General features: G+C 35.6%; 2 protein-coding genes across 2 annotated transcripts; one reads left to right on the top strand and one right to left on the bottom strand.

Moving 5' to 3' along the window:
* Positions 1 to 708: 708 nt before the first annotated feature.
* Positions 709 to 7,386, bottom strand: LOC132103408 (mitochondrial folate transporter/carrier-like). Its single transcript, XM_059508489.1, has 8 exons — positions 7,260 to 7,386; positions 6,944 to 7,125; positions 4,659 to 4,809; positions 3,371 to 3,456; positions 2,840 to 2,994; positions 2,532 to 2,645; positions 2,106 to 2,251; positions 709 to 1,293 (listed from the first exon to the last, which is right to left on the bottom strand). Exons 2-8 carry the CDS (start codon positions 7,110 to 7,112, stop codon positions 1,167 to 1,169), a joined length of 948 nt encoding a protein of 315 aa, XP_059364472.1. The 5' UTR covers positions 7,113 to 7,125; positions 7,260 to 7,386; the 3' UTR covers positions 709 to 1,166.
* Positions 7,387 to 11,250: 3,864 nt separating this feature from the next.
* Positions 11,251 to 24,296, top strand: LOC132103407 (septin-7-like). Its single transcript, XM_059508488.1, has 13 exons — positions 11,251 to 11,352; positions 13,537 to 13,643; positions 14,141 to 14,241; positions 14,413 to 14,547; positions 15,861 to 15,978; positions 16,818 to 16,910; positions 17,268 to 17,364; positions 17,602 to 17,653; positions 17,955 to 18,080; positions 19,252 to 19,272; positions 21,275 to 21,410; positions 23,284 to 23,417; positions 23,571 to 24,296. The coding sequence occupies exons 1-13, from the start codon at positions 11,343 to 11,345 to the stop codon at positions 23,608 to 23,610; spliced, it is 1,170 nt and encodes a 389-aa protein (XP_059364471.1). The 5' UTR covers positions 11,251 to 11,342; the 3' UTR covers positions 23,611 to 24,296.
* Positions 24,297 to 24,426: the final 130 nt, after the last annotated feature.

Below are 24,426 nucleotides of genomic sequence, written 5' to 3'. Positions count from 1 at the left end.
GATTCAGTGAATCTGTGTGTGCGCTTGTGATTGGAGGAATACAGCCTGAGGTTTGGTTTAGTCATTGCACAGAACACATACAGCAGCAATGAAACATGGATGTAAACATGAAGAAGACTTACACACTAATAAAACCACTGATGAATTACCATTGGGCAATATAGCCAAAACAATTATATCTCGATTTTCTGCCTTCTGACAATATTTGCAATACAATAGATCTCAAAATCTATGCATTTGGTCTGAAATTGCAGAAAAGACATTTATAATGTTACAGTAGATTTCTATTTCAATAAGTGCTGTTCTTTTGATCCTTCTATTCATCAAAGAATCCTGAAACACAAAACTGTCAACACAAATGTTTTCAGCATTCTATAATAATGGTTTTTTTTTTTCAGCAGCAAATCGGCACATCAGAATGATTTCTGAAGATCATGTGACACTGAAGACTGGAGGAATGATGCAGAAAATTCAGCTTTGATCACATGAATAAATTACATTTTACAATATATTCAAATAATAATATAACTTATTGTATAATGTTTTTCTGTATTTCTAATCAATTAAATGCAGCCTTAGTGAGACGTCTTTAAAAAACATAAAAAAAAAATAATACCAACCCAAATGTTTGTGTGGTAAAATACCACATGAAGGAATTAAAAAAAATAAAAGAAAACGGGTTTTTTGAAGATAAAAAGCACATTAAAATTATTAGAATATTCACAAAGTTGTTTATTTTCAAGCTGACAGTGAATTATTCACAAATATGGATATTTCAGATATTGCCCAGCCCTTGTTATCATAACCCATTGCTATCTCTTGATAAAAAGTTTCTATTAGATAAAACAAACAGCCTGTATGTGAATATAATTTACAGCCACACATAATATTTCACTCATGTTCACAATGTCACCAGTGTTGTAGAGAAACCAAACAAGTATTGGTTTCTTGACGAGTGTCTCCTGTTAGACACACAAATGACACTCTGACCTCTGTGACCTCATGCACTTCAGTTCTCCAGAGAGGACCAGGATGTTTTATTTCTCTCTGTTTACATTTCTGACTTCTCCACGGCTGTCAAAAACTGTCACTGACAGGACGTCCCATCCCAGGTCCAGCTCTGCTCTCTGACGGACGGCTTCGCTGCAGTTATTCCGGTTCTCAGTTCACTTGTGCTGGTCCAGGAGGAAGCGGGAAACGTTCTCATAGACCAAGAAGGTAATGCAGCAGGCCGGAGTGACTCGGACCAGGTTGGGCACCATGCCTTTGTAGAAACCCAACAGGCCCTCGTTTCTGATCCAACACCAGGAGAAAGGCACAAGTTAAAGACTACTCCCAAAAAACACATGTGAAAATTCAAGACTGATCAGCTTAATATCTTGCACATATTAAACTGTTATAGGCTCTGTAGTTGTTTTGATCAAAGGAATGTTATTATTTGATCTCATTTTCTAGAACACTGCATTCAGAAGTTTAGGAGATTTTAATTAAGATTTTAATTAATAATACTTTCATTCACCAAGGTAGCATTAAATTGATCAAAGCTGACAGTAAAGATTATTGCGACAATAATATTGCAAAATATTACATAAAATACAAAACCTTCATATATTATATTACAGTATTATATTATAAATGCTGTTCTTTTGAACATACAGTACAATTCATCAACTCCTGAACAAAAAGCATTAAAGTTTCAGCAAAAATAATAATAAATAAAAAATTCTGAAGGATCATGTGACACTGAAGACTGGAGTAATGGTGCTGAAACTTCAGCTTTGCATCACAGGAATAAATTATATTTTAAAATATATTCAAGTAGAAAACAGTTCTTTTATTGTAATAATATTACACAATATTGCAATTTTTACTCAAATGAATGTAGCTTTGGTGAGCAGAAGAGACTTCAAAAACATAAAAAAATATATATTTTGAATGGTACTGCAGTATATAAATTGCATTAATGTAGTTAAAATGTAAGTCTATAGGGCATTACGGCGGGTTCGATTGCATAAAAGTGAAGTTGGTCTTTTTGTTTTTGTTATTTAGATCACCAACAAATGATTGTGTTTGGCTTGAGTTTAGCATGTAAATCTCATGCTTACCTAAACGTTCTCTGGACAACATCTATCACTCCATCATACGTGTTGTGCTGATCTTGCAGACGGGCTCGGACCACCTGATACGGGTATGTCATAGCCACTGCAAATATTTTGGACAAAGCTGCCATGGTAATGTATTCTAATGCATTCTAGAGAGAAAATAGAGCACAAAATGCACCATTAACAACTACAAACTACATTAATGAGTTGATGAATGAGGGTGTTTAGCATAACACCACTTTGAAAAGTGATGCCAAAATCTATTTGGACACCTAAAATTAAACATGCAAGGTCAAGTGACAACAGCATAGCTATTTTGACATGTTTATTGTTGCATAATGTGATGTTTCACATTTTAAAAGGGCACAATATGCAGTAAACATTTAGTTCATTTTATAAACCATCAAAGTGTGTCGTGCTCATACTAACCAGTTTAGCATCTAGTTGCATCTTTCTGTATTTGTTATAATCTCTCTTCAGCTCTTCATATGCCATGAACTGCAGTGCACCATGGGAGGTTCCAAACAATCCCGGGACAAACCCCTAGGGATCATAACAGTTAACTCAGCTAGATAAAGCAAACAAACAAACTCCACAACATGGAACACAATATTCCCGTGCACGCTCCTTTTTTCCTTAGACAAGTGCTCCACCTACTGGCACAATGTGGAATTTCGTCAACTATTTCCTGTTAAAAGAAACATTTCCTATAAGTTGCCATAGAAAGCCACTTGTACCCCATAGAGGCCTGCGATCCCTTCATGGCGGTAGATTTTCACAAGAGCATCCATCATCCCCTTATACTGCTTCTTGGATGGATCGGCGCTGTACTGCAGAACCAGGCGAGTTTTGGTGACCCAGATCGGATTGGTCAGGCAAAGCGTCACCGCCCCTAAAAAACAGTGACATTGAACATAAAGTAAATGAATGGCAGCTGTTGTAAAACCAAGATCCACATGAAAAGAGTCATTACTGGACTTTAATGGCTCACGCTGAGTCATTCCAGTGAAGGATGTACCTCATTCAATTAGAGGAGCACATGACACACATACTCTTCAACATGAGCTCTTTCTGGAAGTTTAGATTATATCCATTCTTCGGATCCATTTACATGCCGTTTAATGTCACAAAAAGCTTTTATATGATATTAATGGACAAATCGTGACTTGATGGACAAATCAAGACAAAGACTGCTGGTCTAGTGATAGATGGCTCTGCTAATGGTTGTGCCCACTTGGTTATAAAACAATAAGAGTTGATATACTGACCTGCTCCTGCTGCTGACAGCAGATGTTCAGTAGCACTCAGCTCTGTCTGTCTGCCCTCTTTCCTGTGCGCTTTGATTGCATTGTAGCTGCAAATAAAAAAGAAATTCTATTACTTAAGTGATGTTCATATCGAAACACCTAACTGATTCTGTACTGAAAAGCATTGCAACTAAAAGTAAGACTTAAAGGGGTCATATGATGCTTTTTTAAAGATCATTATTTGGTGTATAACAGAATATGCTGACATGCTTTAATGTTCAAAAAACACATTCTTTTTCAAATACTGTACATTATTGTATGTCCTCTTTGCCCCGCTTCTCTCAAACATGTTGTTTTCTACAAAGTCCCTCTTTCCGACAAGCACAGTTTGCACTGATTGGCCAACTGACCCAGTGCATTGTGATTGGCCGAACACCGCAAGCAGTCATGGGAAATGTAACGCCCCTTTCCATAATCACGAGCTTCATCTTTCAACATAAATGTAGGCACAATTAAAAATGTCATTAGTTTTACCATCAGTTCAAGCCCGAAAGAGGAACAGAGTGGTGTTACAGACACAGTGATGAAGCTCGTATGTGTTTAAAGTACACAAGCCACGGATTGTTAAGACGGCTGCTCTCTGTCTCACACACACACATGCGTGCAGACACACGATGTGCAAAACTCCGCATTTGAACATTCAATAGCACTTAATAATACTTAAACGAATAACAAAACATACTTGCAGTAGCTGATTCAGAAGCCCCAGATTGTCGTAGCAAAGTCAGAATGACCTCTCTCAGGTTCATTAAACAGTCGTCCATAAAACGCGTTGCTGTTCTGTTGTAAGTAATCTTATAGATCCCTAAATGCATTTACTTTCAGAAGGCCAAATAAAGAGCATTTGCTTTCTCCTAGATACACACAGCATCTCCCTGACATGACTGCTTCAACACTTACTGTGTTACTGGAACCACGCCTTCTTTCTTTGCGTTAAGATTTGGGCAGCTTTATGCAAATATTTCCACATAGTGACGTAGACATATGGGGCGTGTTTGAATGAGTTGTTTACTTTTATAAAGAATATCTCTTTGGATTTGAGACTTTAGTCTTTGCAACTTAATAGATATTCTTCATGCATCAAGAGCTTGTAACACTCCAAAAAGAAAGGAAAAATTTAACATCACATCATATGACCCCTTTAGGCATGAACTATTTTCACAAAATCATAAGCTCTTTACATAATGCAAAAATGTACACCATACAGGATGCATTATACTGTGCTCATTGCAGGGAGAAAAATGCATACAAGAAAAAGTAAAGCCCCCATGATGCTCCAGCACCCCAGATATTTGGGGTGACACCTTGATAAAGGCCCCTGAGACCCTCCTGCTGCCAGACGCTTTTCATGCAGTGCAGAACTCCGTTGTATTTCGGCCTAACATCCAGCCCGTCACTCACTGTAATACAGTAAAGAGCAAAACAGTTGAGCCTTACTCATGCCACACATTTCAGCAATGCATGCTGGGTTACTGCAGTATACAGAAAAATCTGTTAAACTTTATGCAACAATTTATTTGATTTACTTGACATCATAAATTTTGTTTTACATACTGTTTTACATACAATTCCTGATACAAAATCTTTATTTTATTTATTTATTTTACAATAATTTGAATATGTATAAAAATATAATTGCAAATACAATTTATTATACGAGTGTGTTAAAAATGTAAAAGATTGGATGACAAATAATTTTAAATTCGGATAAGACAGAGATATTAATTATTGGACCAAAAAACACCACACAGAATCTTGTAGATTACAATCTGCAGCTAGACGGATGTACTGTTACTTCCTCTACAGTCAGAAATCTGGGTGTTATATTGGACAGCAATTTGTCTTTTGAAAATCATATTTCCAATGTTACAAAAACTGCATTCTTCCATCTTAGAAACATTGCCAAGCTACGAAACATGTTATCTGTTTCTGATGCAGAAAAGCTAGTTCATGCTTTCATAACCTCTAGACTGGACTATTGTAATGCACTTCTAGGTGGTTGTCCTGCTTTGTCAATAAACAAGCTACAGGTAGTCCAAAATGCAGCAGCTAGAGTCCTTACCAGGCCAAGAAAATATGATCATATTACCCCAATTTTACAGTCTCTGCACTGGCTACCTATTAAGTTCCGTATCAGTTACAAATTATCATTACTTATCTATAAGGCCCTAAATGGTTTAGCTCCTGCGTACCTAACTAGCCTTCTACCACGTTACAACCCATCACGCTCCCTAAGGTCACAAAACGCTGGACTTTTGGTAGTTCCTAGGATAGCAAAGTCCACTAAAGGAGGTAGAGCTTTCTCACATTTGGCTCCCAAACTCTGGAATAGCCTTCCTGATAATGTTCGGGGTTCAGACACACTCTCTCTGTTTAAATCTAGATTAAAAACACATCTCTTTCGCCAAGCATTCGAATAATGTATCTCTTAAATTGTGAGTGTAGTTGCATCTGATCAAATGTGCATTTTTATTCATTAGCTTGGGTTAAACTAATTTTACTTTGTCGGATCAGCAGCTATGCTAATGATGTCTCTATTTTGTTTCTATGTTTTGCCACGGGATGTAGGATTTACACAAGCTCCAGTCTGGATCCAGAACACCTGAGAAGAGATGATGCTGACCCTCAGAGGACCCCAGATGATGCTAACCCTGAATCAACAAACAGAACTAACAATTATGCTACATGTGTGACTGCATCATATAATAACAATTAATTAATAATATTGATAGCTCATCGTCTAGCTGACTACGTCTTGTATTATTATTATTTTTTTTTTTTTTTTCTAAAATCCTGTCAAACGTGCACAAACTACTAGCTACTACTAAATATTGTAGAAACATAATTTTCTGTAAAGTTGCTTTGTAACGATTTGTATTGTAAAAACCGCTATACAAATAAACTTGAATTGAATTGAATTGAATACTAGTCATCTAGATGTTGACATAATTACAAATATTTATTTTGGGGCTAATCGCATCATACCATTTGCTTGTAAAGTTGACAGATATATATGTTGATATATTTCCATATATATTTAAATCTGATCTGTTTAGTATTATAATAAAACGTTGTGTTAATGAGGGTTGTTAATATTGTTTCTATGTACAGCGCCTACATGTTTTATTAAAATGAAGCTAATTATTAAACACTACTAGAACTTTTCCCACCATAATTATTGATATTAATGTTTGCTAGAACTAGACATCTAGATGTTGGAAAAGTTTCATATATTTATTCTGGGACTAATCAAATCATACAATTTTGTTGTACAGTTTAATAATAAATTATTACATTTGTCAAATGTTGACATTTTCATTTACATTTAAATGTGTAATATATGTTTATGATAAATAACATGCAATAAATTGCGGTTATTCATATTTTTCAAAATACAGTAACTATTTTTTATTCAAATAAAAAATTCATTATTAAGCATTATTATTAGCTATAAAACTGACCTTTTAATCTCAAATGGCATGATGACCTAGTACATTTAATGACATATTGGTTCTGGTTTTACACATAACTTACCCGCGAACCTAATTTTGACAAGATCCAAAGGATGCAGCACCAGTGTGGACACCACCCCTCCACTGAGCCCTGCTATTAAATTCTCGATCTTCACATGACTGAAGAGTCTCTGCAGGCTGCTGGTGATGGTCAGAGGGACAGATGAGCCCTGGCTGGGACTGGGGCTCATGACTGCTCCCTTACTGCAGGTAACACACAAAATCACCTAACGTTACCTTAACATGAACAGTCTTAAAGAATCACTTCAAAGCATTTAGACCGGTAAAGAACTTCCTGGAATTTGAATTTCAAGAATCAACGGTGTGAATGACCTTACCAGTTAATGCCAGATCACATGCAGTGACAGCAGGCACGATTCGGAAACATGCTGAAACTGGAGCATGGCGCTTTCCATAACACAAACTGCGCATGCGTACCATTGAACTTTCAAAATAAGAGTCTTTGACAAGGACCATTGACGAGAGTCAGTTGCGGAAATAAGAAAATAATAACTAATATACTAAAATAAAAAATCAAAGATCAGTTAAGTCAAAATGTTCAAATCTCTCTATTTAAAACTAAATATAATTACACAAAGCATCAATTTTACACACCCAATTAAGGATCATGTAATAAAACAATAAAGTTGCATGTACAGTACAATAATGTATAATTGCATTATTGTATTAATAAAAAAACACTACACAACTATGATCAGTTTTAAGATAACAAGTAGTAAAATGTTACTTTCATACTATTATATGATAAATAAATAAAAATATTTAATACAATAATAATATAGTTTTTACACAACATTGTAAATGTAGGAACACTAGTGTATGTAGGAAAAGCATTTAGGCCAAAGCTTATCAGCCATCTTCAGACCAGAAAGACCTCTTTATGCTGAACATTTCAGGAACTATGGATTCGGGTAATTAAAAAAGACTTAAATGATTTATTTCTCTTTCTACTCTGCTCCTGGGAGATGTGCGTGCGTGCGTGCGTGCTTAATATCGCGAGATTTATTGATTTGCCTGGATATTCACCAAAGTCGAGTCACGTACTTTGCGTAATCTGAATCCATTCATGCGAATGGTTCCTACGCCGCTGACGTAGCTGAGTTTTGCGGAAGTGGTATCAAGGGGAATGCAGGGCTGCCAAAGAACGATCGGTTTCCAAAGCGGCACTTGAACGTTAATATTATGGGTAAGTTCAGCTCACTTTTACGATATATAATTTACCAAACATCGCCGTTTGAATCTCGCTAGCGTTTACGCGGCGTTTGGGTCTAGTCGAAGCATTTCGGTGATTTAAATCTACGCTCGCTTAGTGTTTTTTTTTTTAACTGTAATTTAGGTTAGTGATAGCGCGCGAGGCATTTCCTGTCAGTTTTTTCTCTCTCTCGTGAGTCATTGAAGAGCTAAAAACGGGTTACGTTCGTTAGAATTTAATCAATATTAACCAAAAAACTCAATTTTGAAAGCTTTTCTTGATTGGGAAATAATACACGCATTTAAATGTTCAGTAATACTCATTTTTAGAACACAAACAAGCTAACGTAGTGTAGGTTAGCAGCTAATCACACAACGGCTTGAATAATGCAAATATTTCATTTTGACCTTTTGGTTACATATTAGATAAACTATTTTGGAGTTTAATTTGATTTAAAATATGACCTGCAATCTCTGTGCTATGTTGTTTTGGTGGATACTAGACAGAAAAAGACACGCTAACAGGTTTGAAAACTGTTAAAAAAAATAATTATCTAATTTAAAAGTAGATCATATTGAATGTGTTTTTATCACTCCAAATGTCTTCCATACCTGCTAATGTGTGAATTGAGAGACAGCTGATGCTCTGCAAAAGTAACGTACAAATAATGTTTTTCGCCCCCTATTTGTTATAGCTATTTGTTAATGGTTGCATTAATAAATGCAGATTGGAGTGCGTTGAAATGTTAATTCCTTCACATAAAACCAGATGCTGTATGTCATTCAGGCCTGTACTAAAACTGTGGTTAGACTCTCACATCCTGTAGTCAGATCTGTTTTAAACAACTGAATGCATCACCTGGGGCTTGTACCATGACGGTGGCTGAACAAATTCAGGGTTACAGGATTAGATTTGAGTTGACAAAACCAGTCCAGTCCGTATTTGTTGGTACCAACTCTCTCTGTGAGCTCGGGCTTTGATCTTGAGTTTATGAAGCATGTGCACAGGAAAGTCTGGCATCAGTAACGAAGAGCCAATCACATGCTTTGGAACTCAGATTCACTTCTCTCAAGAGAATCAGTGCGATTCACTACCATAGATTAAAAGATTGAAAAATATGAATAATTGAAACACATTAACGCAGCAAGATGAAACTATCTATTCATGAAAGAGGACAACTTAAAAAAAAAAAAACTATCTTGTCATATCAGTGCAAGTTGTGAAGTTAGTTTATATAGTTGATAATATTTATATATATATATATAAACTCTTTAAAATCGAAGTTCATATGTAGTCATGTTTGAAGCTATTATTTCTAAAACTTATTTATAATGCATACCGGTATCTTTAATTCCATTTAAAATTAAAGTTTAAACTAAACTGGCTTGTGTAATAATTAAGGGTATAATAATTATATAAATCATAAAAGAAAAATGTTTTCCTATGTAGTGTCCTTTAATATGTAGCAAAAGAACCTGGGGGAGTGACTTGCATAAGTAACTATAACACTGATTAAACCCAAACTTATTTCATTGAACCTAAATCCCAGAGTTGGTGCAAACTGAACTGAAACTTACCTAGCTAGCCAGCTAAACCAGCTTCATGGTACAGGCCCCTGGTCTGACAAAGAGTTTGTGTATTTTACTTTCAACTGTGTGACTTTAGTATGTGACTTTGTGTGTTACTTCTGCTCTGTTTGGCTTCTCGTTACATATTCTCAGTGCCTGAGGTTTGGGTATATCACTCAGACTAATTAAAATAAATCTGTAAAGGGTGCTCATGACACTTATAGCTTAAAGAAACCAAGTCATCATGCAGAATAAATGATGCTGGTGAAATTAAAGGATGCAGCCGACTGTAACCACATATTTTGTAACCACATATAACCACTTTTTGTTTTGTGACCCCTAATTGTGCTTCCAAGAGTCTTATATTCTGCACCATCACTTCTCATGTAGTGCCGCACATTATTCGGCATGTTACGGTCACACAATCTTGACACTTGTCAAATCAAATCTGTTTGAGCTAATTCAAATGTATGCATGCTTTTTCTAAAATTCCTATATAACAGAATTAATATGTAAGCATGGCTTTGTGTAAAACTAATTTCAAGCATTTAAAGCCTACATCTTTAGATTTAAGTGTTTTTAGAATTGTGAGAAAAATAAATGCAGCTCATTATGTCTCAGCATCATATGAGTACGTTTCAGGCTCTTTGTGATACTTTGCCTAAATGTTGTGATTTATATTTATTCCTCATATTTTTGTTTCGGTCAGTTAATGTGAGAAATTATTCCACGTGTTGCCACATAGTGCTGGAGGGTAAAAAAAAAAAAAAAAACCTTTAAACATCATAGATCAGTGGTTTTAAGCTTTTTTCCTTGCCAAATATGATCATTCTGGTGCAACGGAGCCCGTCCTAAAATTTAAAATCCAGTTAAATTGTTTAATGTGTAAAGAGCTATAAAAATATTTGGAATATTTTTAGTTTCAACTTTGTTCTGTTACAGTTTGTGTTACGTTTCTTTCTGCTTGTACTATTGAAAGTAAAATTTATTTAAATGTTTAATTTATTTTATTTAAATTAATCACCTTTTTAATTGTATCATTCATTTTATTTTATTTTTTCCACTTGATCCCCTGAAACTCCCTTGCGAACCATGGTTTGAAAACTGCAGTCCTAGATCAACTTTATTCAGTAGATGTTTGTATATGTTTTGAGTCTCTGACTCAGTTCGGCTTAAATCTTGTTGCCTTTTTTTTTTCTTTTTGACTTTCCAAAGAAATTTCAAACATTTGGAACCTGTGTATATGCCATAAAATATTGTTTCTTTTTTTCTCTCTCCCTCTTTTTTCCAAAAATGCTGTCATATGCTGAACTTTGGACGTGCCAAACATCTCTTCTGATGACTTTGTTTTGCTCCCCATCACCTTTAACCAATACCATGAATTTCTGGGATTCAAATACACAGCAGTAAGTATGACTAATACAGGGAGAATAGCACATTATCACCTATTTGCTTATTTGAGAGTACAATAGTGTGTGTTATTCTCTGTGAACATATACCAGCAAGTTTCTCTGATCAAAAAAATGTTTTTTTCTGTCCGTTTTCAGCAGCAGAAGAATCTGGAGGGATACGTGGGCTTTGCAAGCCTCCCCAACCAAGTGTACAGAAAGTCTGTGAAGCGGGGCTTTGAGTTCACCCTGATGGTTGTGGGTAAGGAAACACATTCTTTGAATGTATTGATTTTGATCTGCTTTATAATCTTCAGTATACAGTTTGCAAATACCAAACTACACTCAACATGCAACTAATTTAGTCACATGTTTCTTGTGATGGATTTGGTGTGCGCTGTAGTCAGTTTGACCACTTGAGAAGCTTCCGGTCTATTTTTGAATGTTAGCCAGTTTGAGACTACATTCTTGACATTTGGTCTAAACACTGTTTGGATAACACACAGGAAGCAGGGGTTGAATGGCAGTGATTTCACATCCTGTTCATCTTGAAAAATGTAAAGAGTTCAGTGAAGTCTAACCTAAATGGCTGACATTTTACAAAGCTTCGTTCTGAATTTGATTCTTTTATGCTTAATCAAGTTTGCGGTGATACAGGATTGGTCCTGTTTTTGCTAGAATTTGCTGTGAAAGCTTACGGAGCGGTGTTTGCTTTGGCTTTGCATGTGAGCTGCGGTTTTGTACCCGACATCTAATCAGAGTTATTTTCGTTCTCAAGTGAAAGGCATGTTCAAGACATTATTTGTGGTCTTTATAGCTGCAAAATATCGTCTGTGGTTAGACTTGGTTGATGGTTTAAACTTTTTCATCACAAAATATCCCAATATTGAACTGATTATTAATGAACCATGAATCATTAATTGAGTTTTATAGTGCTTTCTCTTGCTGATTTGTTATACAAATTAGCTGGACTGTGGGGGTGGACTTTACCCAGTTGCTCTTTCATTAGTGTTTGGGTATGGAAATCTGCCAAGTCTGTAATAGTGCCAGCCACTCGCCCTGCCAGAAGCAATTTACTCTAGTTAATGTGCTGACCTCACTGCGTGAGACCGCACAGATGAATGCTGCGCCAACCTTCATCCAACGCTCATCTGTTGGCTGTAGTTTAGTCCCGCTGCTTGTGCTCTGTATTCACACTAATAATGAAACATCATCACACCAATGGAGAAGTATTGAGTCAGTCATGTTTGAATTTCCAATAAATTAGCAGTAAGTATTTAGAATGAAGTTCACTTAGTCACATCTTGACCATTAACTTATTTACTAAAGAACTGCCAAAAAGCTGCTTGAAGTTAATTCCACTGTTCTTCCGTGAAGTTCTTTGGGTTCTTAGACAATCATTTAGATTGGATGCAAAATATGCCATTCCCTCCAGCATTGCATTATACATTTAGAGGAGGTTCGCACAGGGCATGTCCTTGCATTCCATCTGCACTATTATTTTAATTGTTTGTATATTTACTCATGCATCAGATGGATGTTTTTGGCCACTGTCTCATACCATGAATGTCACATTTTTAAGATTTTACATTTAATGCTAGAGGAGTCCATAAGGAAGCCATTAAATTGCGATTTTGAGATCAAGTGCTACATTTTCCCCTCTTTGGTTCTTTTAAAATCTACCAAAATATTTTTTGCAAATCGTGAGTTAATGTTTTGTCAAATAATAAACAATTTAGTCAATTAATAGTAATAAATTAAAATCACCCATCTTTCTAGATATTGTGTTGGCATCCGCTGGTTCAAAGCACATATCTGTCAAGCATTATTTCTTTGGAGAATGCATCTTAAGAGTCCTGTATTTCATATTTGTCTGTACTTCATTATATTGGTAATGGAATATTCTCTGGGCTTATGGTCCTGATTGTCATCTCTACTGATTTTATACAGTACTTTTTAAAAGTTTGGTTTAAAAAAACAAAAAAAAAACAATGTTTTTGAAAGAAGTCTCTTATGATCACCAGGGTTGCATTTATTTGAATTGTCTTATTATTATTATTATGTTGAAAATTATTCCTTAATATCTTTTATTAAAGCTGTAATTGTTTTTCAAGATTAGGTGAATAGAAAGTTAAAAAGAACAGCATTTATTTAAAATATAAATATTTTGTAACATTGTACATTTCTTTACTTTGACTTATTTTTTTTTAAATTGCATTAATTTAATGCATCCTTTATAAATAAAATAAAATAAAAAATCAGCCTAACCCCATAATTTTTAATTTTAATGTATACAGAAGAAACTAAAAACGTAAAACTCAAACCTTATTTTTTTGTGGTTTTGCAAGCAGTGGTATTTCATATAAAATCTTTTTTTTTATGTTGTGCTGAATTCAGTTATCATCTTAACCTTATGTTTCTCTGTATTTTCTGTTCTTTTTTGCAGGAGAGTCAGGGTTGGGAAAGTCCACACTGATAAACTCTCTGTTCCTGACGGATCTGTACTCTGGAGCATATCCTGGACCTTCACATAGAATCAAGAAAACAGTTCAGGTATAAAGAGTGAAGTTTCCTAAATGTCAATAGATGCTGCTTGTTCCTTCTCAGTTGTGAACTGGGAACAGAAAGTGGCAAGCATAATTTTAATTTTAATTTAATTTTATTTATTTTTTACTTGAATATAGTTTTATGAAGGTTTTTAGATCATAACTCCATGCACAGATTTCTAGGCTCCTATGCTACTACTGGCTTCTCAAGTATACTTAAGTAATAATTCAGTAATAGCTATGCTATGTCCTGCATGTTTGTACTTGTCTTAAAAGTGTCTGTGAGTCCAGAGCTTTGCACAACATTTCAGCTTTTTGATAATTGTCTTTGCAATTGCATCAACACCATTAATACCCAGTGGTATGTTAACAAAAGTGACCAAGCAGACATTAGCTACTAGTGTTTACACCAGCCATTTGTGAGGTCTTTTTTAGTATTTACATATTACATGTGTTGATGGCCTCTATGAAGAAGGAGTAATTCAGACGGTCTGTTATCCACAGGTGGAGCAGTCCAAAGTGTTGATGAAGGAAGGAGGCGTTCAGCTTCTGCTCACGATAGTAGACACTCCAGGATTTGGAGACGCTGTGGACAACAGCAACTGGTGAGAACCATTTTAGCATGTTTGGTGGAGTGCCAGATGTAATGATGGAAGCATGGTTCAATATCAAGTTGCTTTATATAATTAGATGGCTGTGTGATTGTGTTTTCATTACTGTGGCATTGCTTTAAACCAAAAGCATGATCTGAATCTCCTGTGTGTTTTCTGTGCCAGCTGGCAGCCGGTCATTGATCACATTGACAGTAAGTTTGAGGATTATCTGAACTCCGAGTCGCGTGTGAACAGAAGGCAGATGCCGGACAGCAGAGTGCACTGCTGCCTGTATTTCATTGCACCCTCAGGACATGGGTGAGTGATCGGAGACCTGGCCTTCTGCTTTCCTGCTGATTATTATTCTTTATAGAAGGAGAAAACTTACCAATGATATGTTGACCTCCCATTTAGCATCACTAATTAAAGTAGCTTCTGTGCATTAGTGACACAATTCTGAGTTTCGGTTTTTGTGTCGTGGTTTGAATTAAACCCTACAATTTGAGGTAGGAAAGGTACAATATGCATTAAATTGATCAGAAGTGTCAGTAAAGATTGTTACACAAAAAATGTATTTCAAATAAATGCTGTACTTTTGACATTCTATTCACAAAAAATAATCCTGAAAACAATTATCACAGTTTCCACATAAATATCAAGCAGCACAGATGTTTTCAACATTATGTAATAATATTTCTTGAGCAGCAAATCAGCATATTAGAATGTTTTCTGAAGGATCATGTGACTGAGTAATGAGTAACGATACTGAAAATTCAACTTTTTCATCACAGTAAGAAATTCCATTTTAAAGTGTATTCAAATAGAAAGCAGTTATTTTAAATTGTAATAATATTTCACAATATTAGTATTTCTTAGCAAATAAATGCAGTTTGTGGAGTGTAAGAGACTTATTTAAAAAAAAAATTAAGAAATCTAGTATAAATCAATCTATAAATCTATAAATTTCTTTCTTTTTTTGTATATCATGCTTCAATTAATTTTCCCTTTATGTTTGTCAGGTTTTTTTGTGCCAAGATGTTTGATAATGGATTTCATTGACAAACCAGAGCTGAAGTCACAGAATTTTCCTCTTAGTCAGTGAAAACATTAGAATGACTGTTACTGTAAGCAGCTGTTCTCAGACAATAGTGGATCTGTGCTCAGTCGCAGTGAAGATGTAGGAATGTGTCGCTGTATTCAGTCTTGTGTCCACACAGTCATGATGATTATCAGAACGGAAGCATGGTACTAAGTAAATAATATGGGTGTTGTTGCCTATTATTCAAAACGGAAACCAGTTTTGGCTGTAAAACTACAAACATGACTACTAGTGAATTATCTTTTATAAAATAACAATATTTATAACAGCAATATTTCAATTATTAATATTCAAAAAGTCACCAATTCAATTTACAGTAAATAATTACAATAATAATAAACTCTTCTGAATTAAACTATTTATCAGATAATTGTTGTTGTTGTTTTTTATTTTTATTTTGTTCTTTTGAACTGCAAAAGTTCAAACCCTGCCCTGATCTTAAGTGTGAGTTATAGTTTTGGTGATTCATGCATTTACAAAGACTATTAAAAAGCCAAAGAGACCAAGACTGTGTTGTATGTTTTTCCACCAGACTGAAACCTTTGGACATCGAGTTTATGAAACGGTTGCATGAGAAGGTCAACATCATCCCATTGATTGCCAAAGCAGATACCCTGACACCCGAGGAGTGCCAGCAGTTCAAGAAACAGGTCAGCCTGCTGCAGCCTCCAGCTCTTGTGTGCTAAGTGCCTCCCATTTAAACCCCTGATTAAGAAAAAGGCAAGAAGAGACCGCAGGAGTTCAAGCCTCCGGCACGATGTGTGTCCTGAGTGCTTTGCCATCTGTCAGAGTATTTTCTATGCAGGAACCATGAGCAGGAGCACAGCATTACCGCCCATACAGGAAAGATTAGATTAAAAGATTTGAGCACATCCACAAATAAATAAACAGAGGATGTTCCTCAACCCTAAAACAATTGCTCTTGGTGATCCTCTGGGCCCCAAGGAATCGCAGAGGGTTTCTAGGGCTGGGCGATATGGGCAAAAATTCATATCTTTGAATTTTTTTGGCGAATATGGGTTATACGCTATCTCTATTTTCATTTTTGTATTTGAATTCAAAAATCTGTATTTTTTTAATATATATATTTCACTTACCGTGCAATGTTGTCCAACAACACAATACATATTAAAGGCTATGAAAACAAATAAATGGAATGTTATCATGTATGTTAAAATCAAAAACTTTGTAACATTGCAATCTAAAAACAAAAAAAAAGGCTTTTAAAGCAGAAGTTAAATTCAGAAGTTAGCGGAAGTTAACAAAATTATAAACTATGTCTTACCAGTTTTTAAAGGCCTTAATATGAAGATTGTCACATGTTTAGATCAAATTGGATTAAGTTATGCACTTTCTCCGCAGCAGCTCAGTCTGTCCTCTGCTATATTTTTCAGATGCTACTGTATATTGATATAAACGGTAAGCCCTAAGGGTTTCTGTGATTTTTTATTTATTTTTTTTTTTTAAAGTCGTTTTTATGTTTCTGTAGATTATGCGAGAAATCCTGGAGCACAAGATCAAAATCTATGAGTTTCCAGAGACGGATGATGAGGAGGAGAATAAGATTGTGAAAAAAATCAAAGTAAGGGTTCCACATTTGTATTGATTTTCCAAACAAAAACATTCATATTTGATGTGCTCATGGTAGTGATGTCATGACCATTTCTTTTAAATATTTCCTTTCTCAGGGAATTAATTAAATGTTCTGAGGAAGCATCTTTGTGTTGTACTTTGTATTTCAAAAGGAAAAGTAAAAAAATACCCTGTTTTATTTGATCTGTCCCCAAGTGTAATAAAGTGATAGTTCTGGATCTGTGTCTGTGGAGGTGGACAGTACATGTGGTTCACCAGGTGGCAGCACATTGAAAGTTTGCCAAGCTTTCCATGTTGCTTTAGCTTGTACACAGACACCCATGAGACTCTCTATCTCTCTCTCAAGGATCGGTTGCCCCTGGCTGTGGTCGGAAGCAACACTATCATTGAGGTGAATGGCAAGAAGGTTAGAGGAAGGCAGTACCCATGGGGAGTGGCAGAAGGTAGATGCACTTGAAAAGCATTCAACAATGAATAATTTTTACAGCTGCAGTTTAAATTTTTCAAACCTCTGATCATTTTGGTTGAGTAGCTAACATTAAAATAAATAACTTTAAATGGGTTTGTGCAGTATCAGTTATCTTTTTGTTAAGTCTTTGTCCAGCAGTTAACAATTAAAAATGGCATTTGAAGAGTAGCTTGTTGGGTTTAAAACCTAATAATCTTTTCTTTCTCCATAGTTGAGAATGGAGACCACTGTGATTTTACACTCTTAAGGAATATGCTTATAAGGTACAAACATAGACACTGCAAATCAAACACATTCATACACTGAGTTTGGCTTAAGTCTTGTGGAAATAAACTGAGGAAGCACAACAGCAAAAGCTTTGTGAGAGTGAACGAGACTTCACTTTTGCATTTTGACCACAAGAGCAACTTTTGTTAAATGCATTGCTTAAAAAGTGTGCTTTTGCTGTTTCTTCAACATAAATGCCACTTGGTTTCATATATTATATATCTAATGTATTGGCACTCATACTTTAAGCATGGCTTTGTGGAGCCAGTGTATACAAATCGACTTGTTTTGTGTTAGAACCCACATGCAGGACCTCAAGGACGTCACAAATAATGTCCATTATGAGAACTACAGAAGCAGGAAGCTTGCGGCTGTTACCTGTAATGGAATCGACAACAACAAAACCAAAGGGCAGCTCACCAAGTAAGGAACGTTTAGTAACATATCACTGATATTAAGCAATTGAGTCTACTAAATCCAAGAACATGCACTCCATATCAAATGACAAAGGCCTTTGACTGCATGGTGTGTCCTGAGATTCAAGATGTGTATATACTATCAGTGTAATCGGAAATGGCTGGAATAACGTACGACAGCAGGCATCCATTACATGCTGGGTTACATTCCATGCCGCTTCATTTCAGACACTTAAAACATGCTCCACTCTGACCTCATTGTGTCACAATGTGTGAATGTAAATTGTAACATGCAAGCAACAGTGTGTTTTCCTGGTATGTATTACTTCACATCTTTAGTGTTTCGTATAAGAATTTGAACAGCTATCATATTAGCATTTATACTTTTGAATAATTCAATACATCTGAAATAACAAACAAACCTACACCTACTCTGAAATTAACTTTAACTATAGCATTTCATTTATAAAAAAAGTTTTGGATCAATATAAGTGATGCTTAATTGTCAAACAGCATTGTGACATTTTATGTTGCATAATTTCCTGTTTGGTGTATTGAAGATCACACTATAAACCACCATACTTATATTTATGGGTGGCCTACTTCTGTTTTTAAACTCAACATAAAATGCTGTTTGCAAGTCAAACTGGATATTCATTGGGGGAAAATGTAGGGTGGTACTTTATTTTATCTATTAGGAACTGATTGGATCATGAGAAGTGGCTGTTTCTATGTAATTTAACATGTAATTTAAAACAGGAAGGGGTTTAAACAAGTAAATGGGGTCAGATTCTATTTCATGTTGACTCTTCATCGTGTCGCTTGAATGTATTTTCTGTCAGTACATTTCTCTTGGTGACGTTATGTTTGACGATGTTTATATTAAGATATCCCTTCACAGTTTGCTGTGCTCGCTAACCCTTAATTTAACACAAGCACATATGCATGAGCACGCGCTCACAGAAACATTTGTGGTCACGTCATGCAGCTTCCAAGTAGTCGAATGTCACCTCTAACGTAAAATACAGTTGTTGTTTTTTTTTTGCAGGAAACCACATTTAAGTGTTATAATCCAGACTAGTCTTTCGTCTGATCTGCTTTCTGTTGACACATTATTTTGCTCTTCAGTGCACAGTATGATTTGTAGCATGCTAAGTGTGTGTGTTTTTGTTTTTTAGAGTTGACACGGTTGAAGGCATGTAAGTGGTCATTTACATTTTTCTAAATCCATGTTGTACGGATCCTCTCTTCCTCTGGGAACAGTGTCTTTTAGTGTCCGTTTTCTCCCTCTTTTTCCAACAGTTCCATGTGGGATTTTTCCAGGGTGTAATAAGGGCCTTTCGCACCACAGGAACCTTTTCATAGTACCGGAACTAATTGTGGAACTACCCACTTTTGGGCATTTTGGGTGATTTTAGAACCAGACTGCCTTTTTTTTTTTTAGAACAAATTAGCTCCTACTCCTGAGCAGGGTCTAACCAGCACAACTGGTATTAACTGTGACATAAAGTGACGAGACATTCAGCCAAATATGGCGACCCATACCAGAGACAGTTTATAAGAGACATGCCACTTCCTCAGTCCTCAATACAACTATATAAGGAAAACCCGTAACGGCAAAGATGGCGGTTGGATGCACATGTCCCGCCCCTCCCACTGGAAAGCCAATCATCTGCTTTTAACAGTCAAGCCGGGAAACATTTAAGCCTATCGTCTGGTTCCACTGACGTATGCACACAGTTGAGGAACCCTTGCGCATGCTCATCTGTGCGCATGCTAAACATGCTGTAAACATTGTCAACTTATTTCACAAGTATGATGAACAACAATAAATATACGGACGCAGGCACTTGTAACAAATGTAGCACTGCCAGTTGTCGTTGGAGATTCTTAGTCCTTTCTGTTCTTTCAATCGCTTTACGTATATGTCGACATTCCTGGTCTATTATTGTGAAACCTGTGAAATGCAACAAAAACACAGATCCAATCACAGCGTCCTCCACCCTCTTGTTGTTAACGTTGTTCTTCTTTGTTAACGTGGTTGAACATTGCACACAAATGACATTGCTGTTGACGGGCTTATGTCACGTCCTAGAACACACAGTCGGTGTAAATGCAACCCTTTAAATGGTACTGGAAAATAGTTCACACAAAACTGTCCCAGTACTTTAGTACTGTTCATTTAGTTCTGGAACTAAAGCGGTGCAAAAGGCCCTATAGACCTTGTGACAACAGCCCAGTTGTACTGGTTAGATTAGAGGAAACTAAACCCTTCCTTATTTTCCCAATGTGAAATATGTTTGTCTGTGAGAGGGAGAAAAAAAATTGATTCACACATGTTTTGTAGTTCTTCCTCAGACTTTGATTCACAAACATGGTTGCATTCAATTCAAATTCATTCAATTCAATTTCATTCAATTCAAATGTTTGCATTTCTTTGTAGTGACAATAGTGGCATTTTTTTTTCCTTTTAGTATCATTTATATTAGAGCTGTCATGATTTCTTGATCAAATTTGAGTACTCCTTTATCCACCTTATACTTAAACGCAGATGTAAGCCATTTTCTGTGAAAGTGTTTCCGGTTCTTTAGCAGCTGTAGGGAAATAACAAGAAGAATAACAAAGTGCAGTAAATGGTCAAACTGTTTGCACTACTAACTAGTGTTTTCATAATTAAAATAATGCATTAAAATATGTTAAGACACACTAATTTCAATATCAATATCAAGCAATTTCAAGTAATGATTTTTATGGTGTTTTAGTAAAAAAAAAAAAAAGTTAAAGATAATAACCCTGAATGACATACATCTTGAATGAATCATTTTGAATTGTTTGGATAAAAATCATATCGTGAGGCATCTAACGATTCCCACCATTGTTTCTGCCTTCGCATATGTTCCTGCCGTACCTCTTCACAGCTTTCCTGTACCGCTCACTAACTCTGATCAGCATAATCGCTTTGGCCATTAACTGCTTTCAGGTTCCTCTGAAACCAGGGTGTTTGTTCAATGTTCTTCCTCCTTTTTCTATGCCTTAGCAAGACTGGCCATGGTAAGTCATTAGGTCCGGGGCGTCACACTGTCCTCATCTTTGTGATAAGGAGTGTGCAACGAGGGCTTTTTCCATCACTTCTTGTCTTATAAAGATACTGGGAAACTGGGATGTGCGCTTATGATTGCTAATTGCATGTGTCAATACTAGGAGTCCTCTCGCCCAGATGGAGGAGGAGAGAAGGGAGCATGTGACCAAAATGAAGAAGATGGAGATGGAGATGGAGCAGGTGTTTGAGATGAAAGTCAAGGAGAAGATCCAGAAACTGAAAGATTCAGAGGCAGAGGTACTGACAGCACAATTAATCAGCGTATCCTAAAATAGATTGGGTGATACAACTGAAAGAATTCCATCTATATATAGATATAAATATAAGAATTATTTTATTCTTATTTTATTTTTTTCACTTCACTTCAATTTTTTTTTTTTTTTGCCATTGTACATTAAAAAATGTTTTATGCAAGAAGTAAAACAGTAATACAGATTCAAAATGATGCTATGATTACACTGTTTTTGCTAAATGAACACAATGATATTTAATTAGGGATGTCCAGATCCGATCACGTGATTGGAAATCGGGCCCGATCGCGTGGTTTCAGACTCGATCGGAATCGGACGTTACCTCACGATCAGGACTCGGATATATATATATATATTCTCATTAATTTTTAACACATCTTTTGTTATGCGGTGGCACAGAGTTAGACCCTTTTGACTCCACACAGAAACAGCTACGCGTGCGGCATGACATCACTTTGTTTTCAAGAGCTGGTGTGAATAAATATAGATTCAAACTCAAAGAGACATGATAGTTTGCGCATGACCTGATATTTCATTCGGACCCAGGATACAGCGAGATGAATATCACAGAGCGCTAAACTCTCATGCAGTGTGTGTTTCATTCATACTCGAAGCCGGAGCGCGCTCTCGCGCTGATATCAGGAAATTCCTAATATGGACAAAAGCGTCCAGCTATCGCTGTGGTTTTCACAGGAAAACAGAAACTTATGCAAACACGAAGACATTAATATACGATCACGACAGTAAATTGTTCTTCAAGTCATCTCCAGCAGGTGATAAATAAAGTATGAACAATGCAGTGCTGATTGACATAGTATTTATTACAGTATAGAAACTATTCTGCCTTATTATGTGATAAACAGTGTTTGTAGTATATAAACAAATCATTATTATTTGTTATTGTCCAGCATTTATAGATTTCTAAGCCAATTAAAAGCTAGAAATTAGAGAAAAAATAAAGTTGCCTATACTACCAGTCAGAAGTTTTTGAACAGTAAGCTTGTTAAGGTGTTTTTTTTTTTTTTAAGAAGTCCCTTCTATTCACCAAGCCTGCATTTATTTTATGCAAAGTACAGCAAAACAGTAAGATTTTGAAATATTTTTACTAGCCTATTTAAAATAGCTGTTTTATATTTGAATATATTTCAAAATGTAATTTATTGAAGATCCTGGATCTGTTTTTTCGCTCTTCTTTATTCTTTTTTTATGTATTATAGAAGTATCGGATCGGGACTCTGTATCGGCAGATACTCAAAATCAAATGACTCGGACTCGGACTCGAGGACAAAAAAACCTGATCGGGACATCCCTATATTTAATCATATTTTCCTTAATATTTACTCCATGCACATTTCCACAACAGGGCTATAATGGTTAGCTAAAACTAAAACCATACAAATATTTAATTACGTGAATAAATACTTTTGCAAACACCAGTTCAAATTATAAAGTATTTTTTCTCATTTTTATTTAGTTTAAATTGATGTACTAAAATAAAATTTATTAAAACTGTAGACTAAAAAAAAAAGACCAACAAAATTACTAAAAAGAAAATGAATAAAAACTGTTACAGATGTATTATACTATATAGAACATACCATATAGACTATATACTATAAATAAGACCAAAAAAAAAAAATTCTAAAAACTAATTCATAAGTGTTATTAATTAAGTGTTATTTCAGTATCATTGAGACTGTTGCACACACAAGTTCAAAATACTTTCCAAACTTTTTTTTTCTCTTTTTTTTTTCTGCACTTGAGTTAAATTTTGCAATCTGTTTCAGCTGTCTGCTAAGTGTGCTTTATTTGATGGGCTATAATGGAGCCTGACCTCTTATGTTTTGTGCCCTGTGCAGCTGCAGCGGCGTAATGAGCAGATGAAGAAGAACCTGGAGGCTCAGCATAAGGAGCTGGAGGAGAGACGACGTCAGTTTGAGGAGGACAGATCCACCTGGGAGACCCATCAGCGCATCCTGGAGCAGCAGAGGATGTATGTAAAACAATTACATATTAAACAATTTTTATATATTTTTCATTTCACAAAACATTATTTTATTTATTTATTTATTTTGCAAACAGACCCTTCTGAATTTCTATAATGAATCCCTGCTTGTTTCAGTTGTTTTTTTTTTTTTCTCTACAGGAGTTTGGAAAAGAATAAGAAGAAAGGGAAGATCTTTTAAAATCATTTCCGATGACCAGGTCGTCGTCATTAGCCAATCCCCCCCCGACCTGATATCTGTGTAGCCTTCAGACTCCGAGCTGTCCTTGCAGTCTGTCGAAGGCGTTCAAGCTGTTCATGGACTTCTGCTAAAGCGTTTACCTTTGTGAAACTCAGTCTTAGACGAGCCAAACCCATAACGATCTAAACCAAATCTATACTGAATTCACTTGCCAGCTAATGTCTGCAGTCATATTCCAAACAAAATTTCTAACTGTTCAACTTGTTCAATTTTGGTGATAAATTGTTTACTCGTTGACTAAATAACAAGAACCTCCATAACCGAAGTGTTTTTTGTCTGTGCTCTATTTTCCCTCGGTAAACCAGAGAATCCCATGCAGCAGGCCAAATTCTACAACTGTAAATGCACAAATGACATCCGGGGATGGGCAAACACATTATTTGCTCCTTTGGCTTATTTTGTTTTTCTCTTAATGCAGAAGTGTTTCTAAAGTATAAAGTCTGTCTAGTCCATATCCTTTGACCACCTCCTATAACTTCATTAATGTTATACGTCCACCAAGACAGCTAACGTAATATTTCTTTGAATACTCAGCAGATGGGAGTCTTAATTGATGGATCGCACCAGAGATGTTCTCATGATAGAGTGGTTTCAGCATGTTTGTCTGTAAGCTCACCTCTGCTGCTCAGAGTCCAAAGCATTTTTTTGTTTTGTTTCTTATGTTCTCTGTTTCTGTATTTTTCATTTTTTCATTCATATTGTACAGTCTCTTAATAAACTTGTATGATACAGGTTGATCATTTAGATTGCTGAAAT

This window comes from Carassius carassius, chromosome 24 (genome assembly GCF_963082965.1).
Source record: "Carassius carassius chromosome 24, fCarCar2.1, whole genome shotgun sequence".
In the NCBI taxonomy this organism is placed as follows: Eukaryota; Metazoa; Chordata; class Actinopteri; order Cypriniformes; family Cyprinidae; genus Carassius; species Carassius carassius.
The sequence above is the reverse complement of the archived record's forward strand: the minus strand, read 5'-3'. Positions and strand labels throughout refer to the sequence as shown.